At 49.6% G+C, this 21039-nt stretch overlaps 1 protein-coding gene across 6 annotated transcripts in view; it reads left to right on the plus strand.

Annotated features, from left to right (window-relative positions):
- Gatad2a (GATA zinc finger domain containing 2A) overlaps positions 1 to 21039 on the plus strand; it is a 93562-nt gene that overhangs the window by 62114 nt on the left and 10409 nt on the right. For all 6 annotated transcript variants that reach the window (XM_057752884.1, XM_057752887.1, XM_057752888.1 and 3 more), the window contains one exon: positions 4180 to 4437. In XM_057752884.1, coding sequence (XP_057608867.1) covers positions 4181 to 4437 — 257 coding nt within the window. In that variant the 5' untranslated portion in view covers position 4180. The remainder of the gene's footprint in view (positions 1 to 4179; positions 4438 to 21039) is intronic.

Below are 21039 nucleotides of genomic sequence, written 5' to 3' on the forward strand. Positions count from 1 at the left end.
TTCCCCATTTCCATTGCTTGGGTAGAAACTTATAAACCAGAGTAGCCCCTTTCCCTCGTTGGTACTTAGCAAAACTTCAGAGCGCACCACCAGCCAGTTCTTTTCTTTTTTCTTTTTTCTTTGAGACAGGGTTTCTCTGTAGCTTTGGAGCCTGTCCTGGAACTATTAGCTCTTGTCGACCAGGCTGGCCTCAAACGCCAGCCAGTTGGTTCTTTAGAGCAAGGCAGACCTCTGTGTTCTGTGTCATCATTCTTTCCCGCTGGAATCCTGTCCCCTCCCCCACAGTCCATCTGGAACATTTCCATCAAGACTGAGTTCTGATGCACTCTTTCCCACCTGGCCTCTGCCTCTCTGTTCACCCTAACCACCCAGACTGTCACCTGACACCCTTGGCCATTTCAGCCTTTGCCCAGCTGTGCATTCCTGTGCATGGAGTAACCCTCAGCCCCTAGGATAGCAGCTCCTCTGGTAGAGGCCCAGGGCTGCCATTGAGGGAAGGAGAGGGAAGTGTTCATTTCTCTCTTCCTCCTCCTCTCCCTTCTTTACTCCCTCCCTCCATCTCTCCTCCCTTGGGGCTAAGGTTCTCCAGGTTCCAGACATCAGCTGTCAGTTTTGTCCATGTTCTACCCACTTATTGCAGCCTTCCATTCATGTCTGGGTTTCATATTTTGGAGTATTGCTAACTGAGGTTGAGCTTCCATAGTCAGAACAGCAGAGTCTCGCCTGTTGAGTCTTGGCATGATGCTCAGTTTCAGCTTGGAGAAGCTTTTCATTCTTTTACACAATACCCAGAATGTGCACCTGCCAGCCTGGCCCCAAGCCCTTCTTGATTTGCACGGCGTGTTAGTGTGGCAGTTAGACTGTTACTTGTGTCTGTGGATTAGATTAGTAGGGGATGGTCACTGGCCCGCCATCCTTTGCCTGTGTTGGGTATCTTTGCTCTAGATGACTTCGTAGAGGTCCTGGGCCCTGCTGCTGCATTTGACCTTTGGCACTTGACTTAGAGCTGGCTTCTTGCCCAAGGTTCTCCCTTCAGTTGTGTTGTGGCATTTTTACTGAAAGGAAGCAGCCTCCAGGTAGCAGTTAATGGTGTTTGTGCTGCCTCAGAGACCTACTTTTGGTATACAACAAGGACTCAAGCCCTTTGGTCCAAGGACTGGCAGAGGCACCTGTGTAGGACTCTTGCTGAGGGAGCCCTTTGCTGTACCCCACCTACTCTAACCTTCAAGCTCCACTGGTGGTTGCTAGGATTGCTGCATGTGCAGGTATGAGGCCCAGTCCTGGATGTTGGGAGAGAGCAGGGAGACTCTTGCTCTCAGTGTTCTACCCCCCTCCTTGGTAATTGGATGTCCCTTGTGACCTTTGTATCTCTACCCTTAAAATGATCATCATTTCCTGTGCTGCTGCCATGCAGTCAGTGGATGGTGAGACCCATTCCCCTCAACAGGCCTGTGGTAGTTACTCTGGGGCAGCATTCTTTTTCCCCCTAGGAATTTTAAAACACACCCTCATTTACCCCTTTCTCTGCCTCTTAGAATGCTTCCTAAGAGGTTAGTTTCTTCCTGTCCACTTTGTGCCTGCAGCACTGGTCCCAAGGAGACCTTGGTTCTGATGACCTTGGGGGGTAGGGCTCTTATCACAGAATATCATGGTGGGCTGGATTGGTCACTCCTCAAGGACACAGCTTTGGAGGCTCAGCCCCTAGTGGAGAGGGCACACCCTGCTTGGGATCTCTGTGTGGTGCTGTCCCCTCTGCTTGTCTTTCTGGAGGTGGGTAGGCAAATCCCAGGCATCCCCTCTCCTGCCTTCACCCAGCCCATCCTGAGGTCGGCTCAAGGTGGACTCCTTGGATCCTGTTTAAGTTCTGAGCAGGTAACTGTCTCTGTCTCCATTTGATTGTGTGTGGGGTGGCCTAGAAACATAGAGAACAGTTTCCTCAACTCCTGCTAGACCCTTGCTTTTCCTCAGCCACTTATTTATTTGCTTATTTGTTTATGTGTTTATTTGTGAGTTTTTGAGGCAGGGTTTCTCTGTAGCTTTAGAGAACTCGCTCTTAGACCAGGCTGGCCTCTAATTCACAGAGACCCAATTGCCTCTGCCTCCCGAGTGCTGGGATTAAAGTTGCTCCACCACTGCCCAGCTCTTTAGTGCTTTCTTAGCAACAAGGAAGTGAGACAGTGGGGTGGAAAGGTGGACTTCAGATAGGGTGTCTAGTGAATTCAGATGAACTAAGAGATTCTGAGGCTAAGGCCTGAGGCTGCCCTAGGAAAACCCTGCCTGCCTGCAACAGAGTTGTGGTGGTGGAGTGTGAGGGCAGAGCCAGGTATAGAGCTTCACTCTTGTTGTCTTTTGAAACAGGGTTTCTCTGTGTAGCCCTGACAGTCTTGGAACTCACTCTGTAGATCAGGCTGGCCTTGAACTCACAGAGATCCACCTGCCTCTGCTCCCTGAGTGCTGGGATTAAAGGTGTGCGCCACCACTGCCCTTCGAACTTCACTCTTGAGAGTCATAATCTTCCCCCAATTCCCATATGCTTTTCTTGTCAGAGGTCCTAGGCTCCCATCTTTCCCTGTCCAGGCCTGGGTGTGCTTGTATCCTGTCTGAGGATGCTGCCTATCTGCCTCCTCACTTGTTCTAGAACACAGCAGCTCTGCTTCAGGCAGCTCTGACGTCCCAGGGCAGTGACTTGTTGGCTTTCACAGGGAGACCAGACAGATTGTAGCAGGTTTGGCAGCGTTTATTGTGCTGGAGGAACAGCGGGGCTAGAGGTGCTAGTGGGGTGGAAGGGGGGGATGTGCCCTGGCGTCTGGGGGAGGGTGGCGGGGTGCAGGTTGGAGTGACAGGAGAGTTGGGGGCAGATGATCACAATCCACTCTGGACTGAGTCATGTTAGGGTTAAAGCATCAGCCTTGTCTAGGTGGTGCTGAAGAGGAGCTCCTGGGTCCTCAGTCTTCTGAGATGGGGCAGGGAACCTTTTGGTCTGTGAAGAGGGCGACTGGATGGGGGAGAGAGATGTGATACTCTGGTTTGACCATGGGAGCACATTCTTGATATGACGCTACCAGTCTCCCAGAACCTGGAAGGGGCTTCCAGAACTGACTTTGTCCAGGACAGGCCTTCCCTACCATATTTGCCCGTGGGGGAACTGAGGCATCTGGAAGGAGGTACCCTGCCATCAAGGATGTAGAATCAGAGGGTTTTCCATCAAGCCTCCTGGAGGTGTGAACTGAGGTTTTCTGCAGGACTGTACTCTGGGTGCCAGATGTCCCATGAAAAAACATTCCTTGGATCCTGCCAAAGCTCAGCCAGATTTTTTTTTTCCCTGTCCTCAGTGAAATTTGGGTTCTCTCTGACTTCACCTAGTCTGGTGTCGTGTAGTGTTAAGACCTGGGTTCTGAGCGGCCCCTTTAAGAGAGCGCCTCGTTCCAGACCCTGCTGTGGAATGCCAGCAAGCTGTCCTCCTGTCTCTGCTAGGGTTAACAACACTTCACTTCAGCTGTGTTGTCTGGAACCGGTTCAGACTGGTTTTCTAGAAAATGCTTTGTCTCTCCTGACTGAATCCTAGGAAGGGTCATGTGGAGCCCAGTGATGTCATGGGATCAAAAACTGACTCAGCGGTTTTGTTTTTTGTTTTCCTTTTTCTTTAAATCAAGATATGTGTGTGCCACAGGGCCATGGTGGTGGCATGTTGGGATGGACCAGTCTATGTTCTGCTCAGTGTATCTCTGCCAAACAAAGAGCTTAATGTGACTCTCACTTCTGGTTCCCTGGAGGGGAGCTGCAGAGGGGAGCTCAGGCACACAGCACCTGAGGTTACCTCTGTCCATGTTTCCCATATATCATTGCAATACAGGTGCCAGGCCCCTGGGCTGGTTTTCAGGCCCACGATTGGCACCCTTCTTCCACAGAAGGACCCTGCCCAGTAACAGCTGTTAATGCTTTCCTCCCCTTTGAACTCCTTGTCTTCTCAGAAATTGCCACACCCCAGAGGCCTGTGGACCTTCTGCTCAGCCATCCTGAGGGTGTGAAGAAAGTCTAGGAGGGGCTTGTGTGGTCCTGTTCTTGTCCCTTCTGCAACCAGCCTCCTCTGTGAGGAAAACAAAGCCATTCTCCAGATTTTAAGAAGGGTCTGCTTCTCCATGCCTGGTTCAGATGTTGTGTCCTTCCTTTCACATACAGAATGAGTGAAGAAGCATGTCGAACCCGCAGTCAGAAGCGAGCCCTTGATCCCGACCTCACAGAGGATGATGTGGAGAGCAAGAAAATGAAAATGGAGAGAGCACCGTCAGAGCTGACCGTGGGCGGAGACACAAGGGTGATGCCTGAGCCAGGTGTAGGCCCAGCCCAGGGGTTGCTGAGGACAACAGAGGCCATGGCCACAGGATCAGGCGAAGGGCTGGTAGGAGATGGGCCTGTGGACATGCGCACCTCACACAGGTGAGTGAGAAGAGCCAGTGGACTGGGCTGGAGCCTAGCAGAGGCTCAGTGCAGGGCCAGGGTGTCCCTGAGTCCTAGGCTGGGACGCTGTCAGTGGCAAGTCCTTGAGTCTCCTAAGGAGGAAGTCACCTGCCACTTCTGGGGTTATAGGAGCACTGGGACATTGCTTTGATGTGAGTGCCCAGGGAGGCCAGGCTTCTACCATCTGCCCCGTGGGTTTCTCCTGATCATCACTAATTACTTCAAGGGAACTTTGTGACACGGACAGGCGAAAGCCTGAAAGAAGTCAGATTCAACCTCCTACCATGTCTTCACTCAGAAACCTTTTTTCCCAACACCTGCATTACCCTTTTTTCAGAACACTCTAGGATGGAGCATTGACCCCAGATTATACTGAGGGCACAGCCTCCCACCATGTGATGAACTCCCCTGACCCCCTTCTCTGCCCACTGGGATCCTGTACCTTGAGGATCCCAGCCTGCCTCAACATTTACCTACTGAGGGGCCAGCACTGATGGGGTGCACAGGGATTTCAGTCTTTCAGCAATGTGCGTGTTGGGACCCCGAGGGCTTCCATATTGGCTGGTGCTTCTTAGAATCCTGACAACTTGGAGGTTAGTGGGAAAGTCCAGCCCCCCTTCTATTGAGAACACTTTGTGAATTTGCCAGTAGGAAGACTTTTTTCATCTGGGCAAATGTGGCAGGATATGCCTCTCTAGGAGCTACAGACAGACAGGAAGCTAAGGAGTCCAGGCAAGTTTATTCTCAGCTGCATATGGAGTTGGAAGCCAGCCTGGGATGCACAGGATCCTGTCTTGCCCACAGTCCTCTTACTCCCTGGAAAACTTGTCTCTCTTTCTGACTGCTTTCTGCTGAGCCTCTTCTAAACCTAAGGGTTTATTTTAAAATTAGTCAAAGTGATAGACTTGGGCTCCTTTTCTCCTTCTGACTTTCTGGGTCCATAGCCTTCTGGTGAGACTTCTGATGGATGAGTTCCCAAAGCCGAGAGGGGAGGGAGTAGGTTCTTTGGGGTATGCCAGATCTGTTCCATACTTTGTCCATTGTGGCCTGGTCCTCTGTGGGGGCGGCTGGTGAAATCCAAAGTTGAATGTTAAGGAGTGAAAGAGCCCCTCTTCTGTTGCTGAAGACCAGGGCTATGCCAGGCCTCTGAACCTGGGGCCCTCCCTGGGCTGCTGATTTCTAAACTGTCCCCTGAAGCTCTTTAGGATGCTTTCTTGTGACACTTAAGGATGCAGGGAACATATGACCCAGATACCCTGGAGTGAGGGTAGCCTAGAGAGTAGAGACCTCCAGGGCTCGAGCTAGTACAGGTGTAAGAGTGGAGAAGAAACCCAACCCTGCAGGTCAGTGGACAGAGTAGAGGCCAGGTCACATGCTCTCCCTGGGCAGAGCATCCCAACCACATTTCCTGGTGAAATAGTCACGCTGCCTTGCAGGTTGATGAAGTGACAGGAAGTGTGCTCTCAGTGGCAACCTCTGCAGTATGGGGACAGTCTGAAGGGAAGAACCCTGGTTTCTGAGTTTGATGTTCTTTGGGGTGTCTGGCCAGGGTCACCTTTAGTGACTTCCTCCAGCACTGTGTGTATTATGTTAGTGTCAGGCAGGACTTGAGTTCTGTATAGACTCATGTAGTGAGTGCATCCATCCAGAGTAGTGAGGGTGAGGTGTTCTTGCTTTGGCCTCACCATACCTGTATGTAGAGAATAATTTATCAGATGCTTACAGACAAAGCTTTGCAGGCTTATTGTCACTCATTACCTTGTTCAACTGAAAAAAATACTTTTAAGGTGAACATTTCTAGATCAATATGGCTGTTAATTTCCATATAGCGCCAGCTCAGCCTGGTAAACTGACACACTTTTCTGAGGTTGGTAAGACATAGCTAGTTTCCAAAATTCAAATCATCCAAGTAAAGATGCATAGGCAGAGCAATGTTTTGCCACAGCTTTCCAGATTCTGCAGTCAGGTGAGCCAAAGAGACTCATCTAAGAGACGTCCAGGTGGCACCTCAACTGTGAACTGTGCCAAAAGAAGTGAAGTTTTTATTTTTTTCTTTTGGGTCTTACTGGTAGACCTGACTAGGCTAGCCTTGAACACTGAGAGATCCATCTTCCTGCCTTTGCCTCCCATTGCTGGTTTTAAGATGTGTGCCAAACATGCCTATGTCCTTTAAGGTATTTTTTTGTTTTTGTTAACTTGTGTTGGGGGGAGGGTGTGTGGGAATCGGGGAGTCTGTGTGCGTGTGGAGGCTAGATGTCAGCTGCAGGTGTCACTCAGGAGCTGGCCACCTCACTTTATGAAACCCTATCGTTCACTGAGCCAAGGCTTGACAGTTTGGTCAGACTGTTTGGAAAGTGAGCCCCAGAGACCCGTCTGTCTCCGTGTCCCCAGTCCTGAAATTACAGGTGCCACCAAGTCCTGCTATTTATGCAGGTACTTGGGTGGAGCCATCTCCCAAGTGCCTGCTCTGTAGATTTGAAAAGTGTGTGCTGCCAGGTCTTTGGTCCATACCAGGACATGAATATGGGTAATACTCTGGGGGAGAAGGGGCACCATTGCTCTCCAAGGATATGCCGTCCCAGAGGTTGGACAGCTTAGCTTCCAGAAGATTAGCTTTGTTTGTATGTCTGTCGTCTGTGTCTCCTGGCTTTCATTCCACGCCGTGAGATTCATGCTCACTGCTTCATAGCACAGGCCTTACGGGTTCCATACTAATGACTCACCAATCACAAATAATGAGTGGGCTGGGGAGGGTGTGGCCTAGTAGTAATACCTTTCTCACTGCTATGACAGAATGCCTGAAGCTGCTGAAGGAGAGAAAAGCTTAGTTGTTGATGGTTTGAGGCTATAACCCATTGTGGCAGGGGAGGGATGTGTTGCGGGGAGGCTGCTAGTTAGTTCCTTGCCACTTATCCCTGAAATAATCACATGGAAACCGCATTATTTAAATCACTGCTTGGATTATTAGCTTTAGCTTCTTACTGGCTAACTCTTACATATTAGTTTAACCCATCTCCATTAATCTGTGTATCGCCACTTGGCAGTGGCTTACTGGCAAAGTTTCAGCATGTCTGACTCTGGTGGAGGCTCCAGACTTCTCTGACTCCACCCTTCTTCCCTTCTTCCTCCCAGCATACAGCCTAGCTTTCCCCACCTAGTTCTGTTCTTCCCTGCCATAGGCTCAAAGCAGTTCTTTATTCATTAACCAATAAAAGCAACACACAGACAGAAGGACCTCCCACACCACGGATGGAGGCAGGAGCCTGTGGCAGCTGGTCAATAACAGTGTTTCTGTGATCAAAGAGCAGAGACTGTTGAATACTGCTGGTATGCAAATCGTGTCTTCATTTTTATGCAGAATTGGACTACATTCATTCACAGTGACCTAGAGGTGTGTCTTTTAGGTGATTGTAAATTCCATATAACCATTGCAGGTAGAGCACAGAGCCATGAGTTGAGTGCCCAGCACCAAAAAGGAAAGGATGTAGGATTTGTGCTTATGCTAAACATATAAGGACTTTGCCTAGGTACTGTGGCGTGCCTGCTTGCAGCGTTCACAGTGAGTCAGCTGTTTTGAATGATGTACAACATAACGTGTTGTATTCTGGGCAAACATTCATACCATGTTACACCGGGGGTTGGAACATCTCAGAACTGGGGAGCAGAGAAGGCCTGGGATAACCAGCCACTGGTACCAAGGGTTTTGACTGTATGCTTCTGGAATTTCTTTTTTTCATTATGTGTATGTATGTTTGTCGGTGTGTATGCCCAAGAACTGCCTCATGTGGATGCTAGGAATTGAACTCCTGTCGTCTGCAAGAGCAGTATGTACTCTTAACCACTAAGCCATTTCTCCAACCTGCTTCTAGAATTCTAAATGGCTCTTTTTCAAAACTTCTCTTTGTCTCATGCTCCCATCATGGACATTTTGAAGGCTAGGGTAGGATCTGGTTGTGGCAGAGACATGGGATTTCTGTTTTCTTTGAGGGTGGACTGAGATCACAAATTAATATCTCTGTGAATATGTGTGTGTATCATTGTAGCCAGATGACTTGGAACATGGGTGGCAGATACAGTGGTGGAGTCAGTGCTCTATATCCCTTCTTCCACTCTAAAGGTTTTCTGGCTGTTTCCTAGTGTCTTTTATATTTGTAATACATTGAGAATAGAGGGAAATTTGAGATTATGACTGAAGAAAGCATCAAATCTCCTTCCCCAAAGGCAGTGTGGGTGGCACAGTGAGACAGAAACTGCACTCCTCAGCCTGCCACTGCTTCTCTTTAAGTGACACCCATGGTTCAAGAGATAGATACCAAGCAAACAAACAGAGCCTTGGGTGAGTTCATGAACAAACAAGTGGTTTGAAGACAGAAACTGTTATCTTATAGGATTGCCAAGTGAGAGAGGAGCTTTGAGGGTGGGGGTTCTCACTGTGTAGTTGAGGCTGGCCTGCAACACACAGAGATTCTCTTCCTCTCTGTTTTCTGGGTTAAAGATGTATGCCAGCCCAACGAGGGATGTTTTATAAGATAAGGAAGAAATCAGTCACCAGCACATGTGCATCTGACCACAGCTCTGGATGCCCGAGCCTAGACCATCAAGATTCATGTTAGAAGTAGATGATTCTTGGACGGGTGAAATGGTTCGGTGGGTAAAAGCACTTGCCACTCAAGCCTGGCAACCTGAGCTTAAATCTGCAGAACCCATATAAAGGTGGAAGGAGTGACCAGCTTCACAAAACTGTCCTCTGTCCTCCACATGCACAGTATGGCATGTACTTCTCCCCGACCGTGCACAAACACAATGGTGGTGATTGTTAAAGAACAGAAGGTTACTGATGTTATGGTTTATTCTCGGTACATGTCACCAAGGTCGACAGATCCACTGTTGACCCATTCGGCCTGACTGACATCTGCATAAGTGTGCATTGAACATTTCTCTGGGTTAGCTGTAATAAAGATGACAGACAATGGTCAGTATTAGTAATGATGTATAGAAACCAGAGCCTCTTGTGTATGCCTCTGGTCAGAGTGTAAAGTAGCACTAGCAACCATTTTTCTCCAACTCTAGACAAGAAGACATGACTGAGAAAAAATGGAATCCCTTCCCTCACACAGGGGAACTCAGATGTCCTTAGCCCCAGCAGTAGGGTACATGCCAGCCCCAGAGGAGATACCCAGGTGTCTGTAAGCAAGTTACTAGTCACAGGAAGGAAGTAGAGGACATCCTAAGACACAGATGGACTGTAGCTGACCGTGCTGAAAGGACCATGGCAGACCCCAGTGACTGACCATACATAATCAATCTAGACGACATGGCCAAGGAAAGGTATGCACGAGACCCCCTGGGTTCTATCTCCAGCACTAAGAACAAAAGGAGGAAAAAGATTAGAGCTAAAGTCCACAAAATGACCCAGTGGATAAAGAAAGGGGCTTGCCGCCCTATCTGATAACCTGTGTCTGAGCTTTAGGATCTGCGTGAAAGGAGAAAACCCCATTCTCACAGGCTGTCCTCAACTCCCATGTGCAGGCTGTGTCACATGTGTGTCCTAGACACGTGTGTGTCCCCCATCCTTCCCTACCTCTTCCGTGTGTTGGTGGCTTGTTTCCTGCAGGATGGAGTGAGCACAGGCTGTGGCATCCTTTGAGCCAACGTGGGGGCCCTCAGCCTTTGGGAACTTGAAGTGGAGCTGGTAGAGCTGTTTCAGTCTTTGGATTGTGGAGTTCAGATCCCTGGTGTGGCACTGTAGTCTCTAATAAGCCAGGGCACCAGAAGGGCACTGGTGCCGTGTCCTTCGTGACAGGATTGCTGAGAGAACACTGAAAGCCAGTAGCACATGTGTAGAAACCTGTGGCACTGGGGCACAACTCACCCACCAGTGCTTCTGTGTAGAGATGGGGCAAGCCTCAAAACACATGTACAGTTGCAAGACCAGCAGGCCAGGTCCCTACTGCAATGCTTTTTATTAGTGGCTGCTTGGGGCAGAGGGTAAAGGTAACTCTGGAATGGCCACCCCATAAAGAAAACGTGCCAGCTATTGATCTGCAAATCACAATGAGGAAAGGACCTGGCATGCTGTATGCCTTTAATACCAGCACTCGAGTTAAGAAGTTAGAGACGAGCCTAATCTACATAGAGAGTTCCAAGCTAGCTGGGGCTACACAGTGAGACCCTATCTCAAAGAAAGAAAAGAAAAGAGAAAAAGAAGAAAGGGTTAAGGCTAGGGAGATGGTTTGGTAGATAAATTGCTTGCTGCATAAGCTTGAGGACCAAAGTTTGGATTCCTCAACCCATGTGAAAGCTGGGACAGGACATATGGCTGCCTGTAACTCCAGCACTCAGCAAGCAGAGATGGGCTCTCTACCGCAAGCTGGCTGTCTAGACCAGAGGAGTCTGAGTTGGCAGATAGGGGTTTGTTCAGCAAGACATCCTGCAGCAAGTGGAGAATCATCAAGGAAGACACTCTTAAGTAAACTCTAGGCCTTCACATCCGTGTGCATGTATACCACAGCTGCATGAACACCACAGGTGAACGTACACAGAGGAAAGGCCTACTCATGCTGTAGGGATGTGGTTGTGTTCTGGAACCCAGCGCCTTTGGGCCTATGGTGAAGCCACATGTGGTGGGAGTGTAGGTAGAGGAAGCTGCCCAGCTCCTGGGGCTGGCAGAAACAGGAGTCCATAGTTGTCTTTGTGGGTACATAACACATGGCTTCTGTTGAATGCCTGCTGTCTGGGCAGAGCCTTTCCTAATTCCGCCCTGTGATGAGTTCTAACAGGCACATGCTCTTGACTCAGCAAGGTAAAAACCATATCACCCAGAGCCTCCTGAAGAGCCTTCCCCAGTGTCACGCACGCCTACCCTCCCTGTGCTCTGGAGTCCTTGGCACAACATTGTTATGTGGTGTTGGTTGAGTTCTACAGCTCCCACTCTTCCAGCTCTGATTTGGGCTGAATACTGCTTTGCCTGCCATATGAATGTTTCATGTGGACAGTGACCAGTCTTGCCCTTGCTTCATGCCCAGCAGCTGATGGCAGGCTCCTGAGGTTCGTGCAGTACTATCATGTTAAAGAACCTGAAGGCTTCCTTCTCAAAATATCCAGGTTTTTAGTATATGTGGTAGCGTATTCCTTAGGACTCTGCCACTAGGTCCCTGGCCTGCATCTGTGCCAGGTTCCCCTCTGTCACCTTACCCCTCTAATGGAAGCACAAATCTAGATCTGTGAGAGAAAGTTTACTGCCCATAAGCTGCATTTGGCAGTAACCGCACACAAGGTGACAGCTTGGTCATCATCTTCCCCAGAATGCAGTCTGCTGGAATATATTCCGAATAAACACCTGTGGTCCAGAGTGTTGGGTGGTGGCTTAGGATACAGCCTTAGCATATGCATGTGTGGTCCTTGTCCTTGGATTTCTGTTTTTTTCAGGACAGGGTTTCTCTGTGTAGCCCTTGCTGGACCAGGCTGGCCTCGAATTCAGAGATCTACCTCCCAAGTGCTAGAATTAAAGGTGTGTACCCCCACTGCCCAGCCTTTTTTTAGACTTGTTTGTATGTGCATGTGCACCATATATATGTATGTGCCTGGTGCCCGTGGGGGCCAGAAGAGTATGTCAGATCCCCTGGAACTGGAGATGTGCAGGTGGTTGTTAGCTGCCTTGTGGTTGTTGGGTACCCAACCCAGATTCTGTGGAAGATCGAGTACTCCTAACCTCTGAACTGTCTCTCTAGCCCCATCGGTTGCTTTTTAATTGGTAGCTTTTTTCCTGACCCAGTGACCTGGTAGAAGAGTCTTTAGTATATACAGCAGGGAGAAGCAAGAGTGGGTACCAGGATCTTACAGGATTTGATGGCCCAAGTGCAGCAGAGGGAGTCATACCAGAAGGCCCTGTTCTTAGCCTCTGAGAGGGCTCTTTAGGAAAAGAGTGGCAGGCCTTCTGGGAAGGGTTCTGTGTTGTATTTTGATATTGTCAAGAAGATAACTCATGGTGACAGTCTGTGAAGAGGAGGGGCTGGGAGCCCTGTTGTGATTGGTTCCACATGGCCTTCTTCATGCCTCCCTTCAGAGTCCTGTTGTCTCTGTCTCACCACAGTGCTAAAGGGACAAGTGTGTGAGTTTCTGAAAGTAAGAGATTAGAGAGGGGATGTGCTCCAGACACCTGAGGGAGGAAGGACATGCTGAGTTCCCTGAGGCTGAGGTTCAGGCAGGTGTCGTGGCAACATGGAAGGCCCTCAGGAGTGGGAGACAAGGAGGTGGTATCTAGTGGCTGGAGAGATGGGAGACATGCCAATGATTGCTGTCTGTTCACATTCTTCATTCCCAAGCCATAGGCTGACTGTGTGCTCGTGTTCTGTTTGGAACACTCAGTAGGTTTGCACAGAGAGGCTGCATTAATTAATCTCTGTACTGTTCCAGTTTTAGTGTGAGCGCCACCAAAGCAAGTATTGAGACAAGGTTTCATGTAGCTCAGGCTGGCTTTACTGTGTAGCTGAGGAGGGCCTTGAACTTGGGATCTGTTTCTGTCTACAAAGTGATGGGATGGCAGGTTTGTGTCACTGTGTAGCTGTGGCTGGCCTTGGACTCATGGAGATCTGCCTAATTCTACCTCCTGAGTATTAGGATCAAAGGTGTGTACCACCTTGCCTGGCAGTGACTTGCATTTGTAAACACAGCTTTGACAACCAGGGAAAAAGTCACCACAGGTCATGAAATGAAAGGATGACAAGACTGGGGAATCCACCCAGTGACCCAGCCCTTTTCTGGAGCTGAGAGCAGTAGCTGCTCTTGCAGAGGACGAGAGTCAGGTGGTCCACACCTGCTGCTAAATACGGTTCTAGGGGTCTGATGTCTCCAGGCAGCGTGGATTGTGAACTGTGACTGTGGATGTCTAATGTAGTAGGAAATTTAAAAATAGTTATTAATTGAATTAAAATGACTGTAATAAGATTCTGAAGTAGCAACATACATGGTGTTTTTATGTTTTTGGCTGGTTGATGGGTTATGTCTCAGTAAACCCATATGAAGCTGAAGTTGTTGAGTCCTCCCAATAGCGGGAGGTGGGGGGCTTTGGCACCCGGGGACTGTTGCTGCACTTCCCGATGTTCTGTTATAGAGCAAAAATCTTAAGTCGGCGACTACCTCTGTTTAGTAAATCTCTTGGAATACTTGGCTTCTTAGGCCCTTTTGTTGTTTCTGTGCTCAGTGGTGGCTGTCAGGACGGAGGTTTGCAGTACCAAGGGAAGGACGGTAGTACCTCACAGGTCCTCTGCAGCTGTAGCTCAGATGAGCCTGCCCCATAGGTGTGTGGAAACCACTGCGTTCATGCACCTTTTGTTTTTGAGATGGACTCTTTGTAGTCCAGGCTGCCCTCAGACTCATTGGAATCCTCCTGCCCAGCTTCTCTCCAGTGCTAGGATTATAGGTGTGAGTCACTACACCTGACTCCAAAGAAATATTTCCTACTGTTAGTTTTTTTAATTTTTATTTTATGTGTATGAGTGTTTTACCTGTGTGTGTATAGTGCACTATGGGTGCCTGGTGCTGAAGGTCAGAAGACAACACCAGATCCCTAGAACGGGAGTTAACTGCTCTGAGCTTCCATATAAGTGCTGGGAACTGAACCCTGGTGCTCTACAAAAGCAGTAAGCGCTCTTAACCTTGTTGATCTCTGTTTTTAGCCCCGTAGGTTAAGTTTCTTGAGTATTTGCAACCCCAACGTGAAGAGATTGCTGTCGACCTTGGCACAAATAGGACTCAAGTTTCACAGGTGTTAATTCTGTTCTCATTGCTTTAGTTACCCCAAAAGTCCGTTTAGTGCTCTGGGCCCCCATGTGGTGTTTAGTCCTCGGCACATCTCTACCCCTCAGGATAGTTTTGAGGCACTGATGTGATGATCTATTGATGCTGCCGAGGCTCCCCAGCCCCACACAGGCCACATTTCTAAACTTTACTCATCAGAATATTCTACTTAATTGCTGGTCTCAGTACCGGGAATTTTTTTGTGAAGTTACAGTCTTTGTGTTAACCATTTGGGGAGAAGTGCCTTGGGTATTCATATCATTAACTTCGCCCTGCTTTCCTCCAGGAAAGTGCACACGTCACACGACAGGACAGCTTCATCTGTCTGTCCTCTTTGTCACAGACTCCTGTGGTGAATGGGTTTCTGTTCCACAGATGGAGCCACCAAGCATCATGACTTGAGTGTCCACATGCTGGTGTGCACTGCCTCACCTGGGCTGAGCACACCTTGAAGCTCAGATGTCTGAAGGGGTGCACCAAGCAACTGTGCTGGTGCCCATGCTGGCTCCTTGTGGTTTTTCCCAGCATGTAGGCCAATTTTGCTCTGCTGGTGAACAAGCTGGCCTCCTCTTTGGAGGTGTGATTACATACACATTTGCTATAGTTCCAGCTTCTACTTTGTGGAGCACTGTATAATGTTCCACTGTCAGGGAGCTCTACCCTGAGTCTCACCCTCTGGTGCTTGGCACCTCCCCCTAACCAAATGTCACCCGGTATTCTGACAGTCGATGGCTGGCCTGTTGTGGGACAAGTTCCTGTTTACTGATGAAGTGTGAGGGCTGCATCCCTGTCCTTAACTGTCCCTTTCTTACCTACTTGAAGGTACTGCTGTGGATACTGTCAGCGGTCCAGTGACTTTAGCTCCACAAATGGGACATGATGACCTGAATGACAGTCAGAGCTGAGAGTTCGTCAGGACCAGCTTCTCCCTGTATACATGTTTTTTCCTGAGCAACCTCCATGGCCACCCCTCACCCCCCAATGGCATTCTCATCTTTAGGTGGCCCAAGTTGTCTGCAGGGCTTGGCTGAGTGGCCCTGTGCTGCCATGACTTGTGTCTTTCCTTGCACACTGGCAGTGCTGTTAATAAGGAATGTCACACTGTAGTTGACATGGGTGTCCACTGTAAAGAGTCAGCAGTTCTGTGGTTCTGGGCCTTCTTACTGGTGGCTTCTGCTGTGTTTCTGAGCCAAGCACATAGGACTTAGCTCCCCCAAGGTACCAGCTGTTCTGATCTCCTTGGGTAGATGACGGGCCTCCTAGCCCATGAGTATGCCACTGTGGTTCTTCAGCTGCTCTGCACTGTCCTTGCCTAGCCTTGCTGCTCTGTGGTGCAGCCCCACAGGCCACATGCTGCCTGTCCCTGTGTATTACCATGGTGGAGATCCGGAACAGCAGTCAGAGGTGAACAGTGATGGCTGGCTTACCCCTGTGGTGGAGAGGTGGAACATGTTTTGATCCCAGCATCCCATTCAGAGGCCTTTGGGTTGTAGCCAGGAGGTGTGATGATGGATGCTGAGCAAGGCCTGCTGGCAAGAACAGGTGAGCTTTAGAGCTCCAGTGTCCACTGCTCACTCCAAGACAAGCCAGCCAGGCTGTTTTTGTTACAAGGCTCTCCGAAAGAGAAAGCAGGGTGGGGTAGGGGGAGTGTTCCATGTGAGTTGTTCTGTGCCCAGATGGTAAGAAAGATCGTTTAAAAAGTTTCTTCATACTCAGCCCTAGGGCTGCTGGGTCAGTTTTTGTCCGGTAGAGAATGGTGCCCAAGTGTTAAAGCTCTCTAACAGGTGCCAGAGATGGCAGTGGCGCACACCTTTTGTTCCAGCACTCAGAGGCAGAGGCAGGTGGATCTCTTGAAGATCTTCAAGGCCAGCCTGGTTTACAGAGCGAGAAGTCCGGACACCAGCTACATCCAGAAACCATTTTGGGAGTGGGGGCTCTGTAGTAGGGCTTGCTATAAGTAGGTCCGTGTTTGTGTGGCCAATAATAGTACAGTGAGTGGTACACACGCCTCACCCTTTATCCTGCAACTCTGGTCTGCTGTGTGCTTGCTTCAGCCTGTCCTGCCCATAGATAGACAGAAGGCTGCTTCCACTGCCCTGTGTGTGGAGCTGCCGAGTGGCATGACAGTCACTGGTATATTTTTCTCCTGTTTTCTTCCTTGCTCTCTGCTTTGTCCCAGTGAGTGTCCTCTCTTGGGGTTAATCTAAGGGAGGAGGCGTAGGCCCAGTTGAGTGGGGGCAAAGCAGTGCTGTGTTGGCGCTTTACCATTTGGTATTCTGTAGGCCAGCTGGTCCAGGTCAGCTATCCTACGTGTCCATGGCTGACACTGATCAAACCCACCTCTGTCCCCTCAGGCAGAGGGCTGGTCCTATACCATGTGTCCTGGGGCACGTCTAACTAGACGTCCCTAGAGCCAGTTGTCTGAATCTGAAGGCCCGTATGGAAGCTGTGAGCTAGGTTGCTGTGACCTAGCTCAGGGATTCAACAATGTGAAACCCTATCAGGTGGTTTGTTTGCCCACATGGGCAAGATTTTCACTTAGACTGTAGATGTCAGTGAACAGGTCCTGTCGTGAATCGCCAAGGTGCAGCTGTGGACCCCATCCTTCACACCCTCTGCGGGCCTGTAAGCCTGAACAGGTGTCCCCCTAGACTGTGTTGGGGGTCTCAGGAGGGCCCCTGTCTAATCCAGCTTCAGAGCTCTGCCTTGTTAGAATTTCTGTCAGGGGAGTCTGGTGTTGCTGAACACTTGTATCTGGCTTTTAGGACATTGGCCTGCCAGTTTCGGAGAGGCAGCCACTGTGGCCTGATATAATGGGATACACCAGCCTAAGAGTTGACTTTGAGCAGACAGCCCCACCTTTTTTTTCTTTTTCTTTTTTCTTTCTTTTTTTTTGTGGTTTTTTTGTTTTATTTTGTTGTTGTTTTTTGGTCTTTGGTTTTTTGAGATAGGGTTTCTCTGGGTGGTTCTTGCTGTCCTGGAACTCACTGTGTAGACCGGGCTGGCCTTGAATACCTACTTCTGCTCAAGTGGATTAATCTGGATTAAAGGGCAGATAACCCCATCTTGTCAGTGTGGGAATAGGCGAGCACTGGGACCAGAGCAGCCTCTCTGCTGTCCCATTGCCTTGGGGCAGGAGGACCCCCACTCTGCCTAGTGCTGAGACCTGAGCCTTAGAGACCCTGTAAGAGGAAAGATGGTGTCCTTCAAGAAGCAGAAGTCAGACAGCCTGCTCTCTCTTACTGTGTGGGGCACTCTCCAAAGTCTGAGTCCCGTGAGTCTCCAACCCACTGTTTTGTGGGTGCTCTGTGCTGATGCCTGTAGGAGGCAACACTGGGGCAGGGGGAGGAGGACAGTTCCCTGACTCTGGGTAGAAGCCCCATGGTCCCTTCAACTCCAGCCTGCTTAGTCTGCTTGAGTCCAGCTCTCCCACTCTGGTGATGGAATCATTTGTTCAGGATCTGCACAAGGCGGCACCCTGATTCTCTTATGCCCTTATTGGGAGCTGAGACTGTGTCATCTATGTGAGAGGGATATATGCTCAGGGTAGGGAATCCCCCTGTGAAAGATGTGCCACCAAGAGAGGGAGACAGGCAGGTGGGCCGTTGGCCTGTTCAGGGGGGCAAGGCATGCATGCTTTCCTTGGCATGGTGTCAAGTGTCTCTGTTCTCACTTACAGATAGATACTAGGTGACTAAGGCTACATTTGCCAAGCAGCCCCTTGGGAAGCTGAGGCCCTGCAGGTTATGTGCTGTGGGGCTTTGAATGGACAGTGGGCCATTCTGAAGGCTGAGGACTATTGAAGAGTGACCCAGACAAGGCTGCCCATGGGTAGACTGCAGGTGTAGACGTCCAGCTAAAGCTAGTGTGTTTTGTGGTCCAAGGTTTGGGTGCAGAAAGGTGGGTGGGTGAGTCATGGTTTAGCCATACTGGGCCCAGTGTTTGGCCCCGAGGAGGACTCGTGATCCTGAGTGAGGTGTCTTTGGACTATAGGCCATGATTAGCTCAGAGCATGTCCTCTCCCACCTCCCTCCCTCCTTCCCCCACCCCCATTTAAGAGACCCTTTTGGACAGACTCTAACCTTAGGTGCTGTGTTGTTCGTGCACAGTGTGGGTCCGGGCAACCCTTCTTTGACTTTCTGTAGTTTGAGGTGCATAGGCATGCTTTATGTTTACAGTTGGTGGGACTTCTTGGGTACGCTTTCCCTTAAATAAGTTTAGGGCCATTATTTTTTTAGTGCTTCCATTCTGTTCCCACCTGTGAATTTGTCGTCTTCTGTGTCCTATATGTTTTAGTGGGCCATGACCCTAAGGACAGAGCCACTGTTTGTCATAGCCAGAATCTGCTCCCACTATACAGTGAGTGCCAAGAGAGCGTAGGTTTAGGATAGGGTCTTCCCTGGGCCCCTGGGAAACCCCATCTGAGAAACCATAGAAGTCCAGTTCCCAGTGGCAGCTCTGGATCTCCTTCATCACATCAGCATGGATAGGGACTGTGCACCTCCCCTGGCAAGGTCTACCCCTATGCAAGAGGGATAAGAGCTCAGCCACCTTGCAGGACACTACAGAACTTTTGGTGCTGATGACCAGGCCGGCCTGTGTCCAGGGATCTTTGTTGGTGACATAAAGCCAGTTTATCATCGTTTTTCACTGTGTTCTCAACATGGGCCGGCAGGACAGGTTCATACAGTTTCCAGATGAATGTAGTTGTTCCAGACGCTTGGCCATGCAACAGAGGCATCTGCATGCCACTCTCCATGCTCCTCTCACTTTGTTTTCTTTTCCTGCCCATGGGTTTTATAAGTTAAAAGTCTCTCTCCAGTGCCTGTTACTGTTTGATCCACGTGTGCCTGTTCCTAAATTAAAAACTGTCTAGAAAAGTACAGAAAATCTTGAAGGTCTTTTGTTTAAAAAAAAAAAAAAACAGCTTTGAAAAGTTTTTCAGTTTAGAAATGAGATGGACTTGTGGTTTCCTCTGTATGTGAGAGATGACCACAGGTGATTTGCTGTCTAGGACACAGGCACAGTGTCCTGGAGGCCTCACAGGAAGGGCCTTGGGGTAAGTGGAGCCTCCATTTTCTGACAGCACCTGAACCCTTACCTCTCTTCTCAAAATGAAGGCTGTGTGTCACAAACCGGTTAGAACTGCCCGTTGCCATGGTTTTCACGTTGGAAGGCACAGTTAAAGGGTCACATGATCAAGGAGGGAAATGCCTTTGTCACGTGACTTGGGTGGCCTGATTAGCATGGAGGAAGTTCACTCCCTGCTTGCTGCTGCAGCTGGGATGCTTGCTGAGTTACCACTGGCAGTGACACCTCTGAGGTGTGTTATTGATCGGGTTAGAGAGCACAGTGGTCAGGGCTGTCTGCCAAGGATGGTCAATGCCTAGCCCCACCCCTCATCTCTCCAGCAAATCTCAAGTTTTATTAGGCGGTCCACCTCAGGAAGATGGAAAAGAATTAACACACACACACACACACACACACACACACACACACACACACACACACGCAGTTGACTTGACTCTTCGTCATTCTGCATGCTCAGGAAACCCAGTCCTGGACTAGAAATCTGTCTTAGGTTCCTCGTAGGCCTGGCTGCTCTGTCCAGTACCACATTCACAGTGCCAGGCTGGGCCTCTGCAGCTGCATAGTGTGCAGTTGATGGTGATAGTGCACACAGCCCATGGGCCTGGAATCGGAGCTGCCAGATCACCTGGAAAGCTGATCTTGGGCAGTGTGGGACCCATGGAACCGTTATTGAGGAGAGATAGATAGACCTGGAGTATTTGAAGAGACCAGAGGGAGCTGCCCAGGGTCTCATTTTATTTAATGATTTATTTATATGCATTGGTGTTTGCCTGCAAGTGTGTCTGTGTGAGGGTTTCAGATCTTCCGGAACTCCAGTTATAGACAGTTATGAACTGTTGTGGGTGCTGGGAATTGAACCTGGGTCCTCTAGAAGAACAGCCAGTGCTCCTAACCATGAAGCCATTTCTCCAGCCCCTCCAGGTTCTCTTTTTCAATTACCAATTTCTGGGCTGCCAAAGCCTGGTATTCTTCAACTGTCCCCAGACTCTGTAGACCCCAGGCGTGGGCCTTCAGACTTTGTCCTTACCCCTGGCCTGACAATTTGGCAGCCACACCAGTGTTTGTGTAGCTGCCGTGTGCCTCTGAGTGGAACCAGAAAGCCAGAGCCACATCTGGCTGGTCGGACTCTCTCTACCTTCCTGAGGGCTGTTGGGTCCAGAGGCTCTTTTCTCAGTGACTCACCTCACTCTCCTCTAGCACAAACCACCGAAACAGCTTTGTGTTTTGACTTCCAGTTAACTTTATCTGTGCTGTTTGTCTCTTGTGTCACGGTGCCACCTAGTGGACATGTCCGGAGCTGCTTTTCCACAAGCAAGATGGGAGATGGGTCCTTGAAGGGTGTTGGGGTACACACCCAGGGACAGTACCCTCTATGCACAGTACCTTCTTTAGAATTTGCTGCCCCCACCCCTGTGCTGCAACAGAACACATTTAGCCCTGAGACTTTAGAAATAAATGTGTATGCCATCTAACACCTGTTATAAAGAGGGGAAGTCCAGCGTCAGAGTGGTCCTGTGTGGATTAACTGACATGAGCTTGCTGGGCCAGCAGCTCAGAGATTGGTCCTTAGCCAGTGTTGAAAGATTGCTTGATGGAACTCTGGTAACTGGCAGCCTGTGCCTGCACTCCTCCCCAGGAGCTGTGTTTGGCTGTTTGTTCACAGGTAAAGTGAGCTTCCTCTGAACTTGAGCA

Source organism: Chionomys nivalis, chromosome 20, assembly GCF_950005125.1.
Source record: "Chionomys nivalis chromosome 20, mChiNiv1.1, whole genome shotgun sequence".
Lineage (NCBI taxonomy): Eukaryota > Metazoa > Chordata > Mammalia > Rodentia > Cricetidae > Chionomys > Chionomys nivalis.